This window comes from Platalea leucorodia (genome assembly GCF_965183815.1).
Source record: "Platalea leucorodia genome assembly, contig: HAP1_HAP1_SCAFFOLD_644, whole genome shotgun sequence".
NCBI lineage: Eukaryota > Metazoa > Chordata > Aves > Pelecaniformes > Threskiornithidae > Platalea > Platalea leucorodia.
The window spans coordinates 1-18,257 of NW_028120993.1; the positions used below are offsets into that span (position 1 = coordinate 1).

At 70.9% G+C, this 18,257-nt stretch overlaps 2 protein-coding genes across 2 annotated transcripts; both read right to left on the reverse strand.

Annotated features, from left to right (window-relative positions):
• Positions 1-107: 107 nt before the first annotated feature.
• On the reverse strand, positions 108-7,609 carry LRCH4 (leucine rich repeats and calponin homology domain containing 4; the record flags this gene model as incomplete). Its single annotated transcript, XM_082339273.1, has 15 exons — positions 7,353-7,609; positions 4,808-4,952; positions 4,586-4,712; positions 4,361-4,466; positions 4,124-4,260; positions 3,950-4,035; positions 3,751-3,847; positions 3,605-3,662; positions 2,802-2,881; positions 2,633-2,688; positions 1,775-1,891; positions 672-722; positions 512-560; positions 272-404; positions 108-172 (listed from the first exon to the last, which is right to left on the reverse strand). Coding segments are annotated over exons 1-15 (1,509 nt in total), but the record flags the coding sequence as incomplete, so codon positions are not given.
• A 2,193-nt stretch (positions 7,610-9,802) lies between these two features.
• PCOLCE (procollagen C-endopeptidase enhancer) lies at positions 9,803-18,066 on the reverse strand (the record flags this gene model as incomplete). Its single annotated transcript, XM_082339272.1, has 8 exons — positions 9,803-9,956; positions 10,043-10,225; positions 10,676-10,971; positions 12,460-12,596; positions 12,686-12,810; positions 15,230-15,488; positions 16,890-16,998; positions 17,918-18,066. The coding sequence occupies 8 exons, from the start codon at positions 18,064-18,066 to the stop codon at positions 9,814-9,816; spliced, it is 1,401 nt and encodes a 466-aa protein (XP_082195398.1). The 3' UTR covers positions 9,803-9,813.
• Positions 18,067-18,257: the final 191 nt, after the last annotated feature.

Sequence of the window (18,257 nt, forward strand, 5' to 3'; positions counted from 1 at the left end):
GGGGGGGGGCACAAAATAGGGGGGACCCCCCCCCCAAAATAAAAAATTTAGGGGGGTACAGACCCCCCGAATGAAAGAGTTCGGGGGGGGGGAGGGGGGGTCTCTACCTGCCGCATCTCGGCGATCAGCTCCCTCTCGTCGGGGTCCGGGGCGGCGTCGCGGGACGGGGGGGCTGCGGGGAAGAAATATGGGGGGGGGGTCGCAGGTGAGGGGGGGTCACGGGGGGAGGGGGGGGGGACACGCGGGGGGGGGACACGTGCACGGGTCCTACCGGGTTTGGTGGCAGCGGCGCGGGGGAAGGAGGAGGAGGAGGAGGAGCGGAAGAGGAAGCTGCTGGGGCGGGGGGCGGCGCGGGGCGAGGAGCTGGGGGGGGCCGGGGGGGCGCCGGGGGCTTCGTCCGGGCCCTGCAATGGCGGGGGAGGGGGGAGGGGGGGGTCATTAACGCCGTCGCTAATTAGCGCCGAGCCTAATGAGGGCGCCCCCCCCCCCCCCCCCCCAGCCCCGCGCTCACCGCTGGCGTCCTGGGCTGCTGCGGCGGGAGGGGGCCCGGCTCCGAGGGGCTGCTGGGGGGAGAGCGGCCCCCCCGTGTCACCGGGGCCCCCGCGCTCGGGGGGACACGGGGGGGGGACACGGGGGGGGGACACGGGGGGGGGGACACGGGGGGCACCCACCTGGGGCCAGCAGCGGGGGCGGGGGGGGCCTGGGCAGCCGCTCGCAGGGAGCTGGAGGGGGGGAAGGTGGCAGCCACCCCGCCCCGTCCCCAATCCCAGTCCCGAACCTGTCCCCGTCCCCAATCCCAGTCCCCTGTCCCCAATCCCAGTCCCCCGTCCCAGTCCCAAACCTGTCCCCAGCCCCAATCCCAGCCCGCTGTCCCCAATCCCAGTCCCCCGTCCCAGTCCTGAACCTGTCCCTGTCCCCAATCCCAGTCCCAGTCCCAAACCTGCCCTCGTCTCCAATCCCAGTCCCCTGTCCCCAATCCCGAACCTGTCCCCGATCCCAGTCCCAAACCTGTCCCCCATCCCAGTCCCAGTCCCCCATCCCCAATCCCAGTCCCCCATCCCCAATCCCGAACCTGTCCCCCATCCCAGTCCCGAACCTGTCCCTTTCCCCAATCCCAGTCCCCCAGCCCCAATCCCAGTCCCCCGTCCCAGTCCCGAACCTGTCCCCAGCCCCAATCCCAGTCCCCCAGCCCCAACCTCTCCCCCCACGCCCCCAATCCCATCCCTAACTCCCATCCCATTCCCCTCTCCCCAATCCCCATCCCTGTCCCCAGTCCCAGTCCCCCATCCCAGTCCCAAATCCCCCCCCCCTCAGGCCCCATTCCCATCCCCAATCCCGCTCCCCCAATCCCATCCCTAATTCCCATCCCATTCTCCCCTCCCCATTCCCGATCCCCATCCCCAATCCCTGTCCCCAATCCCCAATCCCAATCCCCATTCCCTGTCCCCAATCGCTTTCCCTTAATCCCCATTCCCTTTCCCCAATCCCATCCCTAATCCCAGTCCCCAATCCCCAATCCCAGTCCCCAGTCCCCAATCCCAGTCCCCAATCCCAGTCCCCAATCGCTTTCCCTTAATCCCCATTCCCTTTCCCCAATCCCATCCCTAATCCCCATTCCCTTTCCCCAATCCCATCCCTAATCCCTGTCCCCAATCCCAGTTCCCTAATCCCAATTCACTGCCCCCAGTCCCAGTCCCCTGCCCCCAATCCCAGTCCCCCGTCCCTGGTCCCCAGTCCCCAATCCCAGTCCCCATTCCCATTCCCAGTCCCGTACCTGTCCCTCCGCTCCAGCCCCCGGCTCCTCCTCTCCCTCTCCTGCCAGAGCTGCAGGCTCTCGGGGCGCCGCCGCCCCTCCCCGGGCCCCTCCCCCTGCCAGGGGGCGGGGACCACCCTGGGGGGGCGGGGGGTTCAGCGGGGACCCCCCAAAACCCCGCACCCCCCCAGGGCCCCCCAAAACCCCCCCACAACCCCCTAAACCCCCACAACCCCCACAACCCCCTCATGACTCCCCAAAACCCCCCTGACCCCCCAAAACCCTCCCCCATGACCCCCCGACCCCCCCAAAAAACCCCCAGGACCCCCCACGACTCCCCAAAACCCCCCTGGCCCCCCAACCCCCCCCCCCAGCCCCTAACCCCCCCCCCCACGACCCCCTGAAATCCCCCCAAAACTCCCCTGACCCCCCACGATCCCCCAAACCCCCCCCAACCCCCCCCCACGACCGCCCAAACCCCCACAACCCCCCCATGACTCCCCAAAACCCTCCCCACGACACCCTAAAATCCCCCAAACCCCCCAAAACTCCCCTGACCCCCCCACGACCCCCCAAATCCCCCCACAGCCCCCCTACGACCCCCCAAACCCCCCACCATGACCCCCCCAAACCCCCCAAAACTCCCCTGACCCCCCCACGACCCCCCAAAACCCCCCACAGCCCCCCCACGACGCCCCAAACCACCCCTGACCCCCCAAACCCCCCACCATGACCCCCCCAAAACTCCCCACGACCCCCCACAGCCGCCCAAAACACCCCTGACCCCCCAAAACCCCCACGACCCCCCCAAACCGCCCCTATGACCCCCCCAAACCCCCCCACGACCCCCCCAAAACTCCCCTGACCCCCAGCACCCACCGGCCACCGGCCGCCTTCTCCGGGGTGTCACCTCGCGGGGACGAGCCCTGCTGCTCCTGGGGGGGGCAAAGGGGGGCCCTGGGGTTTGGGGGGGGTCCTAGGATTTGGGGAGCCCCCCCCAAAATGGGGGGGGGGGTCCCAGGGTGGGGGGGGGACACGATGCCGTCACCTCCAGGGGGGTCTCCTCCTCCTCCTCCCCGGTGAGGCTGCCCTCGATGAAGTCGACCTGCTCGGGGTCGCTGTCACCGGCTGCGGGGAGCGGGGGGTGACACCGGCCCCCGGGGGGTGACGGGGGGTCCCCAAGGGGTGACAGGGGATCCCGGGGGGGTGACACCGGGTCCCGTGGGGGTGACGGGGGTCCACAAGGGGTGACAGGGGGTCCCCAAGGGGGGGTGACGGGGGTCCCCAAGGGGGTGACACCAGCCCCCGGGGGGGTGACACTGGCCCCCGGGGGGGTGACAGGGGTCCCCACGGGGGTGACACCGGCCCCCGGGGGGGTGACACTGGCCCCCGGGGGGGGTGACGGGGGTCCCCGGGGGGGGTGACACCTGGCCCCCGGGGGGGGGTGACACCAGGTCCCAGGGGGGTGACGGGGGGTCCCCAAGGGGTGACACCAGGTCCCAGGGGGGTAACAGGGGTCCCCACGGGGGTGACACCAGCCCCCGGGGGGGTGACACTGGCCCCCGGGGGGGGGTGACGGGGGTCCCCGGGGGGGTGACACCTGGCCCCCGGGGGGGTGACGGGGGGTCCCCAAGGGGTGACACCAGGTCCCAGGGGGGTAACAGGGGTCCCCAAGGGGTGACACCAGGTCCCTGGGGGGTGACACCAGGTCCCCAAGGGGCGACACTGGCCCCCGGGGGGTGACAGGGGGTCCCGGGGGGGTGACAGGGGGTCCCCAAGGGGTGACACTGGCCCCCAGGGGGGGTGACAGGGGGTCCCCAAGGGGTGACAGGGGGTCCCCACCCCGCTCACCTGCCCCGCCGCGCTTCTCCCTGTGCTGCCGGGGCAGCTCCGAAAACTCATCCGTGGACTGAAATGGTGGAAAAGGGGGTGCGGGGGGGGGGGGGATTTAGGGTGGGGGGCACCCCAAGCCCCTCCCCCCGCACCCCAACACCCACCTCGTTGCCGGACCACCGCTTGCTGCCGCTGTCGACGCTGTTGAAGCCGGAGTCCAAGCCCCCGCGCTGCCGGAGGGGGCAAAGCTCGTCCGTGAGGCTGGGGGGGGGGGGTAAAAAACAAGGGTGGGGGACCCCAAAAAAACCCGGGGGGGCAGAATTTGGGGGGGGATCCCCCCCTCTTTGAGACCCCCCCCTTTACCATGGCGGGGGGGGCCGGGTGGCGGCGGTGGCCTCGGCTTCAAGGTGGAGGTACTTGAAGATGTGGACTTTACCCTTCAGGCAGACCTGGGGGGGGGGGGGGGGGGTTGGGGGGGGTCAGATGGGGTTTGGGGGGGCCCCAGGGGTCCCCCCGACCCCCCCGGACCCCCCTCACCTGGGCGGGGGGCGACTGGAGGGGGTTGTTATCGGCCAGGATGATTTGGAGGTGCCGGAGACGCCGGTAGCAGCGGGGAATGGCGACCACCCGGTTGCAGGAGAAGTCGAGGCGGACGAGGGGAAGCTCCGACAGCTCTGGGGGGGAGGGGGCAGACACACACGGGGGGGGGGGGGGGGGGGGTCAGTGAGGACCCCCCCAAAGTGGGGGAGCCCCCCCCCGAGCCCCCCCACCCACCTGCGGGCAGCACGGTGAGCTGGTTGCGGCGGAGGTTGAGATCCCGCAGCGATTTCAGCCGCCCGACGCCGGCCGGCAGCGCCCGCAGCTCGTTACAGCTGACGTCCTGGGGGGGCGGGGGGGGAGAATTAACGAAGCGAGGTGACAACGGGGGGGGGACACACGGTGACAAAAAAAGGGGGGGGGGGGGTCCTGGTGTCGTCACCCCCCCCCCTTTGTGCTCACCAGCTGCCGCAGGGCGTCGAGCGCCCCGATGTTTTCGGGGAGCTGCGCCAGCCGGTTGTTGCTGGCGTTGAGGACGCGGAGGGGCAGGAGGCAGAGGCAGGCGGGCAGCGAGGTCAGCTGATTGCGACTGCAGGCAGGGAGCAGGCAGAGAGCGGGCAGGAGGGGGTGACCGGCAGCGTCAAGGGGGTGCCGCCGGACCCCCGCCCCGGGGAAGGGCGGTACCTGAGGTCGAGGTGGGCGAGGGCCTGGAGGTTGGCGATGGCGGGGGAGACGCTGCGCAGGCAGTTGTGGTAGAGGCTGAGCCCCTCCAGGGAGACCAGGCGGCAGGCGGCCTCCGGCACCTCCCCAAAGCGGTTGCGGGAGAGGTCTGCGGGGACGGGGACGCGTGGGGACGGGGACGCGCGACCCCCAAGGATGGGGACAGGGGACTCCTTAGGGCTGGGGACCAGGGACCCCCAAGGATGGGGACAGGGACCCCCAAGGATGGGGACAGGGGACTCCTTAGGGCTGGGGACCAGGGACCCCCAAGGATGGGGACAGGGACCCTCGGGGACAAGGGACTCCTTAGGGCTGGGGACCAGGGACCCCCAAGGATGGGCGACAGGGGCCCTCGGGGACAAGGGACTCCTTAGGGCTGGGGACCAGGGACCCCCAAGGATGGGGACAGGGACCCTTGGGGACAGGGGACCCTCGGGGATGGGGGACTCCTTAGGGCTGGGGACCAGGGACCCCCAAGGATGGGGACAGGGACCCTTGGGGACAGGGGACCCTCGGGGATGGGGGACTCCTTAGGGCTGGGGACCAGGGACCCCCAAGGATGGGGACAGGGACCCTCGGGGACAGTGACTCCTTAGGGCTGGGGACCAGGGACCCTCAAGGATGGGGACAGGAACCCTTGGGGACAAGGGATGGGGACAGAGACCAGCAGGGATGGGGACAGGGACCCTCAGGGACAAGGGACCCTCGGGGACGGGGACTCCTTAGGGCTGGGGACCAGGGACCCCCAAGGATGGGGACAGGGACACTCGGGGACAAGGGACCCTCGGGGACGGGGACTCCTTAGGGCTGGGGACTGATTGGGACCAGGGATGAGGACAGAGACCAGCAGGGATGCGGACAGGGACCCTTGGGGACAGAGACCCTCAGGGATGGGGACTGATGGGGACAAGGGATGGGGACAGGCACCACTGGGGACAAGGGACAGAGACCCTCAGGGATGGGGACAGCAGGGACAGGGGACCGAGACCCTTCGGGGTGGGGGACAAGGGATGGGGACAAGGGGTCCTCAGGGACGAGGACAGGGACCGCCAGGGATGGGGACCTTCGGGGACAGGGGACCGCCAGGGACTGGGGAGCCTCAGGGATGGGGACAAGGGACGGGGACCCTCGGGGACGGGGGACACCTCGTTCTCCCCCTCTCCCTCCCCGGCGCCGTGGCGGGGTTCAGCTCAGGGTGGGGGGGGACACATGGGGCAGAGCCACCCCCCAGGGTGACCCTAGAGCGTCCCCAACAGAGGACGTTAACGAGGGGGTAACGAGGGGGCACCCCCACCCCTCCCCTGAGAAGGGGCTGAAATGGGGGGTGCCGAGCCCTCAGCCCCCCTTTTCAGGGCCGGTCTGGGGGAGGCCGATGGCACCCCAACCCTGCCGGAAGGGGAAGCCAAAGGGGAAGCGAGAGCGGCGGGGCGGCTCCCCACCCCTGCCCTTGATGGGGGGGGGGGGGGGGGCACAGCAGGCTGGTGACCCCCCCTCTACGCTGGGAGGGGGAAACTGAGGCAGGCAGGACCGCCCGGACCAGGCGTGCCGGCTCTTCCCGCCCCGGCACCTTGTTTATCCGGACTCCGGCCTCCCGGCGCGTTCGGCAAACCTTTGGCTTCCGGGGAGGCGGCGGCGGGGCAAGGGCGGGGGGGGAACCCGCAGGCCCCCCCCGGGGGGGGAACCCCGTGTTACCCCGTGGAGGGGGGGGGGGGTGGGGCTCCCGGCCCCCTCCGAAAGGCCGGGATTCAGCACGAGAGGCCAAAGGCCCCCGAGAGGCTGATGCAGGGGGGGGATGCAACACCCCTGGGCCCCCCCGGGGACCTGCCTGAGGAGGCTGGGGGGGCTGCGGAGGGGAAGGGGGGGAGCTGGGCCCGGCCTGGGGGGCAGGAGGCACCGGGGATCCCTGGGAATGGGGCTGGGGGGAGCCAGGAGGCACCGGGGACCCCCGGGAACAGGGCGGGGGGCAGCTGGGCCCGGCCTGGGGTGGGCAGGAGGCACTGGAGACCCCCGGGAACGGGGCAGGGGGCGCCAGGAGGCACCAGGGATCCCCGGGAACGGGGCAGGGGGGAGCTAGGCCCGGCTTGGGGGCGCCAGGAGGCACCGGAGACCCCCGGGAACAGGGTGGGAGGCAGCTGGGCCCGGCCTGGGGCAGGCAGGAGGCACCAGGGATCCCCGGGAACGGGGCAGGGGGCGCCAGGAGGCACCAGGGATCCCCGGGAACGGGGCAGGGGGGAGCTAGGCCCGGCTTGGGGGGCACAGGAGGCACCGGAGACCCCCGGGAACAGGGAGAGGGGAGCCAGACCCAGCCTGGGGCAGGCAGGAGGCACCAGGGACCCCCGGGAACGGGGCAGGGGGGGCCAGGAGGCACCGGGGACCCCCGGGAACGGGGCAGGGGGGGGGCTGCGGAGCCGCTACCGCCCGGGGAGGGGGGTATCCGGGACCCCCGGGAGGGGCGTGGCCAGGGGTGGCCCCGGGGGCGTGGCTAAGGCAGGAGGGGGCGTGGTCTCACCAGCCTGCGTGGTGTCGCTGAGGTCCCACCGCCGCGCCGCCGCTACCGGGAAGGCGCGCAGGCGGCGACCGGCCAGGCTGAGGGTACCGGAGGCCGCCGCTTCTTCCAGAGCGCGTTCCGTACCGGCTCCTCCGGGCGGCGGCGATGGCGGTAGGGGCGGCAGCAGTTCCGCCGTCATGGTTCCCGCCTCGCCCGCCGCCATCGCGGGGCCCCCGGCGGCGGGAGAGCTCCGCTCAGCGCGGGCGCCGCTGCTCGACTGAGAGCCCGGCCGCTGCCGCGCGGGGAGGCGGCCCCCTGGCGGGGGCGGGGCCAGCGCCGCGGCCAATCAGAGCGGGAGGGGGCGCGGGGAAGCGGCCAACCGGAGAGGGTGGAGGAGGAAGGGGGCGTGACCGAGGGCGGAAAAAGAGGAAGTGCGGTTTATTCTTTGATGGGTAGGCGTGAGGGCCAATCGCTTTCGAGCAGGGGCGGGTTTGCCGCCCGGTCGCAGCCAATCCCAGCGTAGATGCTGGAAAGGAGAGGGTTGCAGCTCTCCACCAATCGCGATAGAGAAGGCGGAGCTAAGTTGCCTGGCAACGTCCACCCAGAAGTCAGTGGAGAGCCAGTGGACCCCGGACAGCCAATCGCATTTGAGGAGGCGGGGGAAAGGCACGTGATTGATATGTAACCAACCAATCAAGTTTCGAGGCCTGCAGGAAAGGTGGGAAGAGTCAAAATAACTGGGCACCGTGCGGGGGCGGGGCGTGTCGGCTCCACCAATCACGCCTGGTGGGAGAATGGCACAGGGATGATTGACAAGCTGTCTGACCCATGGAAAGAGCAAGGGGAGGAGATCCCAGGCAGCCAATCAGAGCAAAGATCACCTCAGCGAGGGGTGGGCACAGGGTGGGGATGTGACCCCTCAGGCAGCCAATCAGAGGACAGCATCACCTCAGGGGAGGGGGGGCACTGTACCTGGGCTGAGTGACAGCCCAGACAGCCAATCAGAGGCAGCATCACCTCAGGGGAGGGCGGGCCCCAAACCGGGGCAGAGTCACAGCCCAGGCAGCCAATCAGAGGCAGCATCACCTCAGGGGAGGGCGGGCACTGCAGCACAGCAGCCTGACCACCTGGGGACCAATCAGAGGCAGCATCACCTCAGGGGAGGGCGGGCACTGTACCTGGGCAGTGTGACAGCCCAAGCGGCCAATCAGAGGCAGCATCACCTCAGGGGAGGGCGGGCACTGTACCTGGGCAGAGTGACAGCCCAAGCTGCCAATCAGAGGCAGCGTCACCTCAAGGGAGGGCGGGCACTGCAGCACAGCAGCCTGACCACCTGGGGACCAATCAGAGGCAGCATCACCTCAGGGGAGGGCGGGCACTGTACCTGGGCAGAGTGACAGCCCAAGCGGCCAATCAGAGGCAGCATCACCTCAGGGGAAGGCGGGCCCCAAACCGGGGCACAGTGAGAGGCACAAACCCAGGCAGCCAATCAGAGGCAGCATCACCTCAGGACAGGGGAGACTGACAGCTCTCCCAACCTATGCCGGCAAAGATCGATGTGAAAAGAAGGCGGGCTCTGCCAGCGGCCAGGCCGAGCTTCAACATGGCGCACGTGGGGCTCGTCCCCCACGGGCCACCGGGCTTCTCGCCGCCGTCGCCCAACCGAAGGGACCAGGAGGTGACGGTGAGGCCGCCGGGGTGGCGGGGGGGGTGGATGAGGATGGGTGGGGTCCCTGTGGCCGTCCCCGGAGGGGCCTCGTCCCCCATCCCTGTCACTGTCGGCATCCAGCAGGTCCGCTGCCACCTCGCGGGGACACCGGGGACCCCCCCGGCCCCGAGGGGACCCCCTGGGGACCCCCCTCACCCCTCTGCTCCCCCCTCCCCAGGGCCCCCGCCGGGTCAGCGGCCTCACCGCCTCCCGCCATTGCCCCTTCCTCCGCTGCGGCCCCTTCTGCTGGAGGCCACGCCTCTTCCCCGCCTCTCAATCGGCGGCCACGCCCCTTTACCCACCCCTCTACGGGAGGCCACGCCCCGGTGCCCCGCCCCTCTACGGGAGGCCACGCCCCCCGGTGCCCGCCCCTCTACGGGAAGCCACGCCCCCCGGTGCCCGCCCCCTCTACGGGAGGCCACGCCCCCTCCGCGCACTCAGGCCCCCCCGGCCCCTCCTCCGCCTGCCAGCAGGCTCCGCCCCCAACCCTCAAACCCCGCCCCCTCGTCCGTTCTTAAAGGAGCCTCACCGCGGGTTTTTAAGGCGGGGGGCGGCCCTGGGGTCCCCTTCCTCGGGCTCCACCGTGGGGGGGGGGCCGCCCTGTGCCCCCCCCCCCGAGAGGGAGGGGCGGGGGGTGGGGTCTCGCATCCACCCAGCGACGTGGCAGCGGGATGGGGGCTCCCCCCCCCCCCATCACTCCCATCCTCCGGCTCTGCGCCCTTTATTTGCATATGGGGGGGTCCATAATTTGGGGGGGGGGGGGTCCAGGGGGTCTCAGGGGTTCCCCCGACACGGCCTCTTGCTGAGGTTCCCCAAAACCTGCTGCTGCTGCTGGCGGTAGGGGACGACGAAGGCGTCGGGGGGCAACACGGCCCCCCCATCCGCCCCCACCCGCCCCATCAGGATGTAGCTGGAGCCTGGAAGAGATTTGGGGGGGGGGGGGGGTCAGGATATGGGGGGGCACAGAGACCCCCCCCCCCACCCCCCTCCATCGGGCACCCACCTTTCTTGAGGCCGGGGCAGAGGCGACAGGGCAGCTGGAGGCGCAGGGTGGCCCCCTTGGCGGGTTGGGGCACCCCCAGGCCCCCCGATTTGTAGAGGCCGAGGATGGAGACCACGGCCCAGCCCCGCTCCTGGGGGGGACCCCGCGACACCCGCGACACCGACTTCACCGTCCCGGTCAGCACTGTCGGCACAGGGAGGGGTGAGACGCCCCAAAACCTCGGCCGTCCCCCCCCCATACCCCAGCTTTAGGGGGGGCCTCAGCCTCCCTCCTCCTCGTCCCCCCATTTTGGGGGATCCTCAGTCACCCCCCTCCCCTTACCCCATCTTTGGGGGGGTCCTCAGCCTCCCCCCCTTCCCTGTCCCCCCATTTTGAGGGGTCCTCAGCCATCCCCCTCTTTGTACCCCAGCTTCGGGGGGTCCTCAGCCACCCCTCTTACCCATACCCCCATCTTTGGGGGGTCGTCCGCCATCCCTGTACCCCATTTTGGGGGGTCCTCAGCCATCCCCCTCCTCATACCCCATCTTTGGGGGGTCCTCAGCCTCCTCCCCTTCCCTGTCCCCCCATTTTTGGGGGTCCTCAGCCTCCCCCCCCACCCCGTACCCCATTTTTGGGGGTGGGGGGGGTCCTCACCGAAATCGCTGCCGCAGAAGTTGCTCTGCAGCGTCCCGGCGCGCCGGCATCGCTGGGGGCAGGGGGTCGCGGTGACGGTGAGGACGGCGGCGGTCGGCGTCACCGGTTTAGGGCCGGGGGGGGCTTTCCCCTTCCCGCCCCCCTTGGTTTTGGGGGTAACCGGATCGGTGCCGGGGTCCGGTGCCGGTGCCGCGTCCCGGTTCCTGACGGTGTAGGTGGCGGAGAAGCCGTCGGCCGTCACGCTCAGGTCCGAGACGAATTGAACCAGCAGCTCGTGGCCGGAGGAGAGGATGGGGCTGGGGGGCAGAAATGGGGGGGTCAGGAGGGGTTTGGGGGGGTCCAGGGTGGGGTTTAGGGGGGTCAGGAGGGGTTTGGGGGGGTCAGGAGGGGGTTTGGGGGGTCCAGGGTGGGGTTGGGGGAGGTCAGGAGGGGTTTGGGGGGGTCCAGGGTGGGGTTGGGGGAGGTCAGGAGGGGTTTGGGGGGTCCAGGGTGGGGTTGGGGGGGGTCAGAAGGGGTTTGGGGGGTTCAGGAGGGGTTTGGGGGGGGTCAGGAGGGGTTTTGGGGGGTCCAGGGTGGGGTTGGGGGGGTCAGGAGGGGTTTGGGGGGGTCCAGGGTGGGGTTGGGGGGTTCAGGAGGGGTTGGGGGGGGGTCAGGAGGGGTTTGGGGGGGTCCAGGGTGGGGTTGGGGGGGGTCAGGAGGGGTTTGGGGATGAATCAGGAGGGGTTGGGGGGGTCAGGAGGGGTTTGGGGGGTTCAGGAGGGGTTGGGGGGGGGTCAGGAGGGGTTTGGGGGGGTCCAGGGTGGGGTTGGGGGGGTCAGGAGGGGTTTGGGGGGCATCAGGGTGAGTTTAGGGGGGTCCAGGCTGGTTTTGGAGGGGTCAGGGTGGGTTTGGGGGGGATCAGAATGGGGTGGGGGGGTCAGGAGGGTTTTAGGGGGGGTCCGGGCTGCCTGGGGGGGGTCAGACTGGTTTTTGGGGGGTCTAGGCTGGTTTGGGGGGGCTCAGGCTGGTCTTGGAGGGGTCAGGCTGGTTTGGGGTGAGACAGACTGGTTTTGGGGGGGATCCGGGCTGGTTTGGGGGGGTCAGGCTGGTTTTGAGGTGTCAGGCAGGTTGGGGGGGCTCAGGCTGGTTTTGGGGGGGGTCAGTCAGGTTTTGGGGGGGTCAGGATGGTTTTGGGGGAGCTCAGGCAGGTTTGGGGGGGTCAGGCTGGTTTTGGGGGGCTCAGGCAGGTTTTGGGGTGTCAGTCAGTTTTGGGGGGGTCAGGCTGGTTTTGGGGGAGCTCAGGCAGGTTTGGGGGAGTCAGGCAGATTTGGGGGGGCTCAGGCAGGTTTTGGGGTGTCAGTCAGTTTTGGGGGGGTCAGGCAGGTTTGGGGGAGCTCAGGCAGGTTTGGGGGAGTCAGGCAGATTTGGGGGGGCTCAGGCAGATTTGGGGGGCTCAGGAAGATTTGGGGGGCTCAGGCAGGTTTTGGGGGGATCAGGCTGGTTTGGGGGGATCAGACTGGCTTTAGGGGGGCTCAGGCAGGTTTGGGGGGCTCAGGCAGGTTTGGGGGGGTCAGTCAGGTTTGGGGGGGCTCAGGCAGATTTGGGGGGCTCAGGCAGGTTTTGGGGGGGTCCAGGCTGGTTTTTTGGGGGGTCCAGGCTGTTTTTTTGAGGGGGCTCAGGCTGGTTTGGGGGGGTCAGGCTGGCTTTAGGGGGGCTCAGGCAGGTTTGGGGGCTCAGGCTGGTTTGGGGGGGTCAGGCAGGTTTTGGGGGGGCTCAGGCAGAGCTGGGGGGGGGGTGGCTCTCACCCGGGGGTCTCCTCCCCGCAGAACTTCCCCACCCTCCGCGCGTCGTCCGTCTCCCCCCCCTCGAAAACGGCCACGTAGTCGTAGCGGCAGTGAGCGTCCGGCTCCACGTCGAACTTCCCGAACCTCAACTCGATCACCTTCGGGGGACACAAACCCCCCCCACCCCAAAATCAGCTCCGAGCCCCCCCCCCACCCCCCCCACCCCCCCCCCGGGACCCCCCCAAACCTTCTCCGGGGGTGCCACGATGTGCCAGGAGCAGCTGATCCCAGCGGGATAATTCTCCTCCGGCCAATTTGGGGTCTTCAGGCTCCCCTGGGGCTTCTCCAGCCGCCCCCCGCAGAACTGGTGCTCTGGGGGGGGGGGGGGGGGGGGTGAGATTTTAGGGGGGGGGACACACATTGCGACCCCTCCCACCCCCTTTTCCCGCACCGCCGGCGGCTCCGCTCTCACTGAGACCCCCCCGAAACGTGGCCGTGGGGCAGGGTGCGGCCCCCCCACCCCCCCCCCACCCCCCCAAAAAAAGCAACCTCGTGGGTGGGTAATTATGGGGGGGGCGATGCCAAAACCACCCGAGGAGGAGGAGGAGGAGGAGGGGAAGGGGAGGAAGGGCTCTCGGGGTGCAAGGCCCCCCCCCCCCGGGGGTGCTTTTAGTTTTTTTTGGGGGGGGGCCGTACTCACCGTCAAAATAGTGCCAGGACTCCCCGAAAAAATGGGGTTTATTATTGACCCCCGAACGCCGCCGTCCGTGGGGGGGCCCTGCAAAAGGTCCTGAGGGTTGGGCTGGGTCGGGGGGCGGGGGGGGCTTTGGGGGGGCCGGGGGGTTTTAGGGGGGCTGGGGGGGGGGCTTTGGGGGTTTTAGGGGGGCTATGGGGGTTTGGGGGGGCTGTGGGGGACTTTTAGGGGGGTTATGAGGGGGCTCCACAGGGGTTTTAGGGGGGGGCTATGGAGCTTTGGGGGGCCATGGAGATTTTAGGGGGGGCTTCATAGGCTTGTGGAAGGTTTGGGGGGGCCGTGGGGGTTTTAGGGGGACTATGGGGCTTTGGGGGTTCCATGGGGGTTTGAGGGGGGCTATGGGGGTTTGGGGGGGCCGTGGGGGTTTTAGGGGGGCTATGGGGCTTTGGGGGGCTCCATGGGGGTTTTAGGGGGGCTATGGGAGCTTTGGGGGGCTCCATGGGGATTTTAGGGGGGCTATAGAGGCTTTGAGGGATCCATGGGGATTTTAGGGGGGCTATGGGGGTTTGGGGGGCTCCATGGGGATTTTAGGGGGGCTATGGGGCTTTGAGGGATCCATGGGGATTTTAGGGGGGCTATGGGGCTTTGGGGGGCTCCATGGGGGTTTTAGGGGGGCTATGGGGGGCTCCATGGGGGTTTTAGGGGGGCTATGGGAGCTTTGGGGGGCTCCATGGGGGTTTTAGGGGGCTATGGGACTTTGGGGGGGCCATGGGGATTTTAGGGGGGGCTTCATAGGCTTGTGGAAGGTTTGGGGGGGCCGTGGGGTTTTTAGGGGGGCTATGGGAGCTTTGGGGGGCTCCATGGGGATTTTAGGGGGGCTATAGAGGCTTTGAGGGATCCATGGGGATTTTAGGGGGGCTATGGGGCTTTGGGGGGGCTCCATGGGGGTTTTAGGGGGGCTATGGGGGTTTGGGGGGCTCCATGGGGATTTTAGGGGGGCTATGGAGGTTTGGGGGGGCTCCATGGGGTTTTAGGGGGGTTCATAGGCTTGTGAAAGGTTTGGGTGGGGCTATGGAGTTTTGGGGGGGCCCCTAGGGTTTTGAGGGGGGTCCATGGGGGTTTGGGGGGGCCGTGGGGGTTTTAGGGGGGCTATGGGGCTTTGGGGGGGCCATGGGGATTTTAGGGGGGGCTTCATAGGGACTTTAGGGGGGCTATGGGGGTTTAGGGGGCTCTATGGGGGTTTTAGGGGGCTATGGGGGTTTGGGGGGCTCCATGGATGTTTGAGGGGGGCTATGGGGGTTTGGGGGGGTCCATAGGGGTTTGGGGGGGTCCATGGGGGTTTTGGGGGGGCCATAGGGGTTTTGGGGGGGCCATGGTGTTTTGGGGGGTCCATGGGGGTTTGAGGGGGGCTCTGGGGGTTTGGGGGGGTCCATGGGGGTTTTAGGGGGGCTATGGGGGTTTGGGGGGTCCATAGGGGGTTTTGGGGGGTCCATAGGGGTTTGGGGGGGTCCATGGGTGTTTTGGGGGGTCCATGGGGGTTTGAGGGGGGCTACGGGGGTTTGGGGGGGTCCATGGGGGTTTTGAGGGGGGTCCATGGGGGTTTTGAGGGGGGTCCATGGATGTTTGAGGGGGGCTACGGGGGCTTGGGGGGTCCATAGGCGTTTGGGGGGGTCCATGGGGGTTTTGGGGGGTCCATAGGGGTTTTGGGGGGGCATGGTGTTTGGGGGGTCCATGGGGCTTTGACGGGGGCTCTGGGGGTTTGGGGGGGTCCATGGGGGTTTTTGGGGGTCCATGGGGGTTTGAGGGGGGCTCTGGGGGTTTGGGGGCGTCCGTGGGGGTTTTGGGGGGTCCATGGGGGTTTGGGGGGGCCATGGTGTTTTGGGGGGTCCATGGGGGTTTGAGGGGGGCTCTGGGGGTTTGGGGGCGTCCGTGGGGGTTTTGGGGGGTCCATAGGGGTTTGGGGGGGCCATGGTGTTTTGGGGGGTCCATGGGGGTTTGAGGGGGGCTCTGGGGGTTCGGGGGGCCCTGGGTTTCGGGGGGGTCCCTCCTCTCCGCCGGCGGTGCCCGCCGCCCCGCCGCGCCCCCCAGGCCGCTCACCGTGCGCCGGGGGGAGGCCGGCGCTGAACCAGACGAGGAAGCCGCGGCCGGCGGTGGCCTCGTCGCTCTCCATCCGCAGCAGCATGCGGTTGCCGGCGGCCAGCAGCGCGCCGGGCCGGAAGGTGCCGCAGAAGCGCCCCAGTAACGGGGCCCCCGGCCCGTGGCCCCCGAAAACCGAGAGGGAATCGAAGCGACACAGGGGGTCCGGCTCCAGGTCGAAGACGCGGAAGGAGAGCATCACCACCTGGCCCTCGGGGACCTGGGGACGTGGGGACGGGGTGAGTGTCACCGCCCTGCCCCGGGGACAGCGGGACAGGGGACAGGGGGACATGGGGACAGGGGGACAGAGAGCATCACCACCTGGCCCTCGGGGACCTGGGGACGTGGGGACGGGGTGAGTGTCACCACCCTGACATGGGGACAGCGGGACAGGGGACAGGGGGACAGAGAGCTTCACCACCTGGCCCTCGGGGACCTGGGGACGTGGGGACGGGGTGAGTGTCACCACCCTGACATGGGGACAGCGGGACAGGGGACAGGGGGACAGAGAGCATCACCACCTGGCCCTCGGGGACCTGGGGACGTGGGGACAGGATGAGTGTCACCACCCTGCCCCGGGGACAGCGGGACAGGGGGACGTGGGGACGTGGGGACATGGGGGGACATGGGGGGACATGGGGACAGTGGGTGAGTGTCACCACTCAGCCCTGGGGGACAGCGGGACAGGGGACAGGGGGACAGAGAGCATCACCACCTGGCCCTCGGGGACCTGGGGACAGGGGGACATGGGGACAGGGGGACACAGGGACATGGGGACAGGGGGTGAGTGTCACCACCCCACCCCGGGGACATGGGGACAGGGGGACATGGGGACAGGGGGACACAGGGACATGGGGACAGGGGGTGAGTGTCACCACCCCACCCCGGGGACATGGGGACAGGGGGACGCAGGGACAGGGGGACACAGGGACATGGGGACGGGGACAGGGGGTGAGTGTCACCACTCAGCCCTGGGGGACAGGGGGACAGCAGGACAGGGGGACACAGGGACATGGGGACAGGGGGTGAGTGTCACCACCCCACCCCGGGGACATGGGGACATGGGGACAGGGGGATGCAGGAGTGCCACCGCCTGGCCCTCGGGGACGTGGGGGACGTCGGGGGGACGTCGGGGACAGGGGGGGGACCGGATTGTCACCACCTGGCCCTCGGGCACCTGGGGGACACGGGGACGGGGGGACAGGGAGGGGCGCGCCACCGCCCGGCCCTCGGGCGCCCGCGGGACAGGGGGACAGGGGACAGGGGGACACGGGGACCAAGGTTGTCACCGCCTGGCCCTGAGGTAGCGGGGGGGCGGGGGGGGGGACGGGGGGGGACACGGGGGGGGCTGGGGGTGACCCTGAGGGGTCTGGGGGTGCCCCCGGGGGGGGTGGGGGTGCCCCCAGGGTCTGGGGGTGCCCCCGGGGGGGTCTGGGGGTGCCCCTGGGGGGGGTTGGGGCGCCCCCAGGGTCTGGGGGTGCCCCGGGGGGGGTCTGGGGGTGCCCCCGGGGGGGGTTGGGGCGCCCCCAGGGTCTGGGGGTGCCCCGGGGGGGGTCTGGGGGTGCCCCGGGGGGGGTTGGGGCGCCCCCAGGGTCTGGGGGTGCCCCGGGGGGGCGCGTACCGTGATGGTCCAGGTGCAGTTGCGGCCGGGCGGGTAGTGGCGGGGGAAGCCCTCGCTGGCGATGTACCCCGAGTCCCCCCGGTGGTCCCCCCCGCACAGGAACACCGGCCTGCGGGGGGGGGGGGCGTCACGGGGGGCCCCAGCCGGGGGGGGCCCGATCCCCGGGGGGGGCCCGAACCGGGGAGGGGGGGGGCCCGATCCCCGGGGGGGCCCGGGGCTGGGGGGGGGGGCCCGCTGTCGGGGGTCCCGGTGCCCAGCAGCTTCCTGGTCCCGGGGGGTCCCAGCCCCCGGTGGGGGTCCCGGTACCGGGGGGGGGTCCCGGTCCTGGGGGGGGTCCCGGGCTGTCAGGGGGTCCCGGGCCCGGGGGGTCCCGGTCCTGGGGGGGGGTCTCAGACCCCAGGGGGGGTCCCAGGGCAATGGGGGTCCCAGGCCGTCGGGGGTCCCAGTGCCCAGCAGGTTCCCGGTTCTGGGGGGATCCCGGTACCGGGGGGGGGGGGTCCCAGTCCCCGGGGGGGGGTCCCGTTCCCGGGAGGGGGGTCCCGGGCTGTCAGGGGGTCCCGGTACCGGGGGGGGGTCCCGGTCCTGGGGGGGGTCCCGGGCTGTCAGGGGGTCCCGGTACCGGGGGGGGGTCCCAGGCCATCGGGGGTCCCAGTGCCCAGCAGGTTCCCGGTTCTGGGGGGATCCTGGTACCGGGGGGGGGTCCCAGTCCCCGGGGGGGGTCCCGGGCTGTCAGGGGGTCCCGGGCCCGGGGGGGGGGGTCCCAGCCCCCGGTGGGGGTCCCGGGCTGTCAGGGGGTCCCGGGCCCGGGGGGGGGGGTCCCAGCCCCCGGTGGGGGTCCCGGGCTGTCAGGGGCGCCGGTGTCCAGCAGGTTCCCGGTCCCGGGGGGGGTCGCAGCCCCCGGTGGGGGTCCCGCTCCCGGTGTCTCCCAGCCCGGGCTGGGGGGGGGGGGGGGTGGGTGGTGTCCCGGTTTCGGGGGCGGGGGGGGGGGGGCGCCCGGGAGCCGGTCCCGCTGCCGGGGCTGCCGTTACCTGGTGGCGTTGGGGCGGGCGGAGGGGGCCGGGGCCGGGGCCGGGGCCGGGGCGGCGGCCGGTGCCTGTCCCGCGGCCGGGGGCCCCAGGGCGCCGAGCAGCAGCAGCAGCAGCAGCGGCGGCAGCGGCGGGGCCGGGAGGCGGCTCATGGCGCGGCCGGGCCGGGGCCGAATGGCAGCGGGGGGAGCCGGAGCCCCCGGGGGGGGGGCGGGGGGGGGGGCGCGGGAGGGGCGGGGCCTGCGGCAAGCCACGCCCCGCGGCGGGGACCGCTCGGGACACGCCCCTCCCCACCCCGACGCTGCCCAACCGGGGAAGAGGTGGGGTCGCTCTGTGGGCGGGG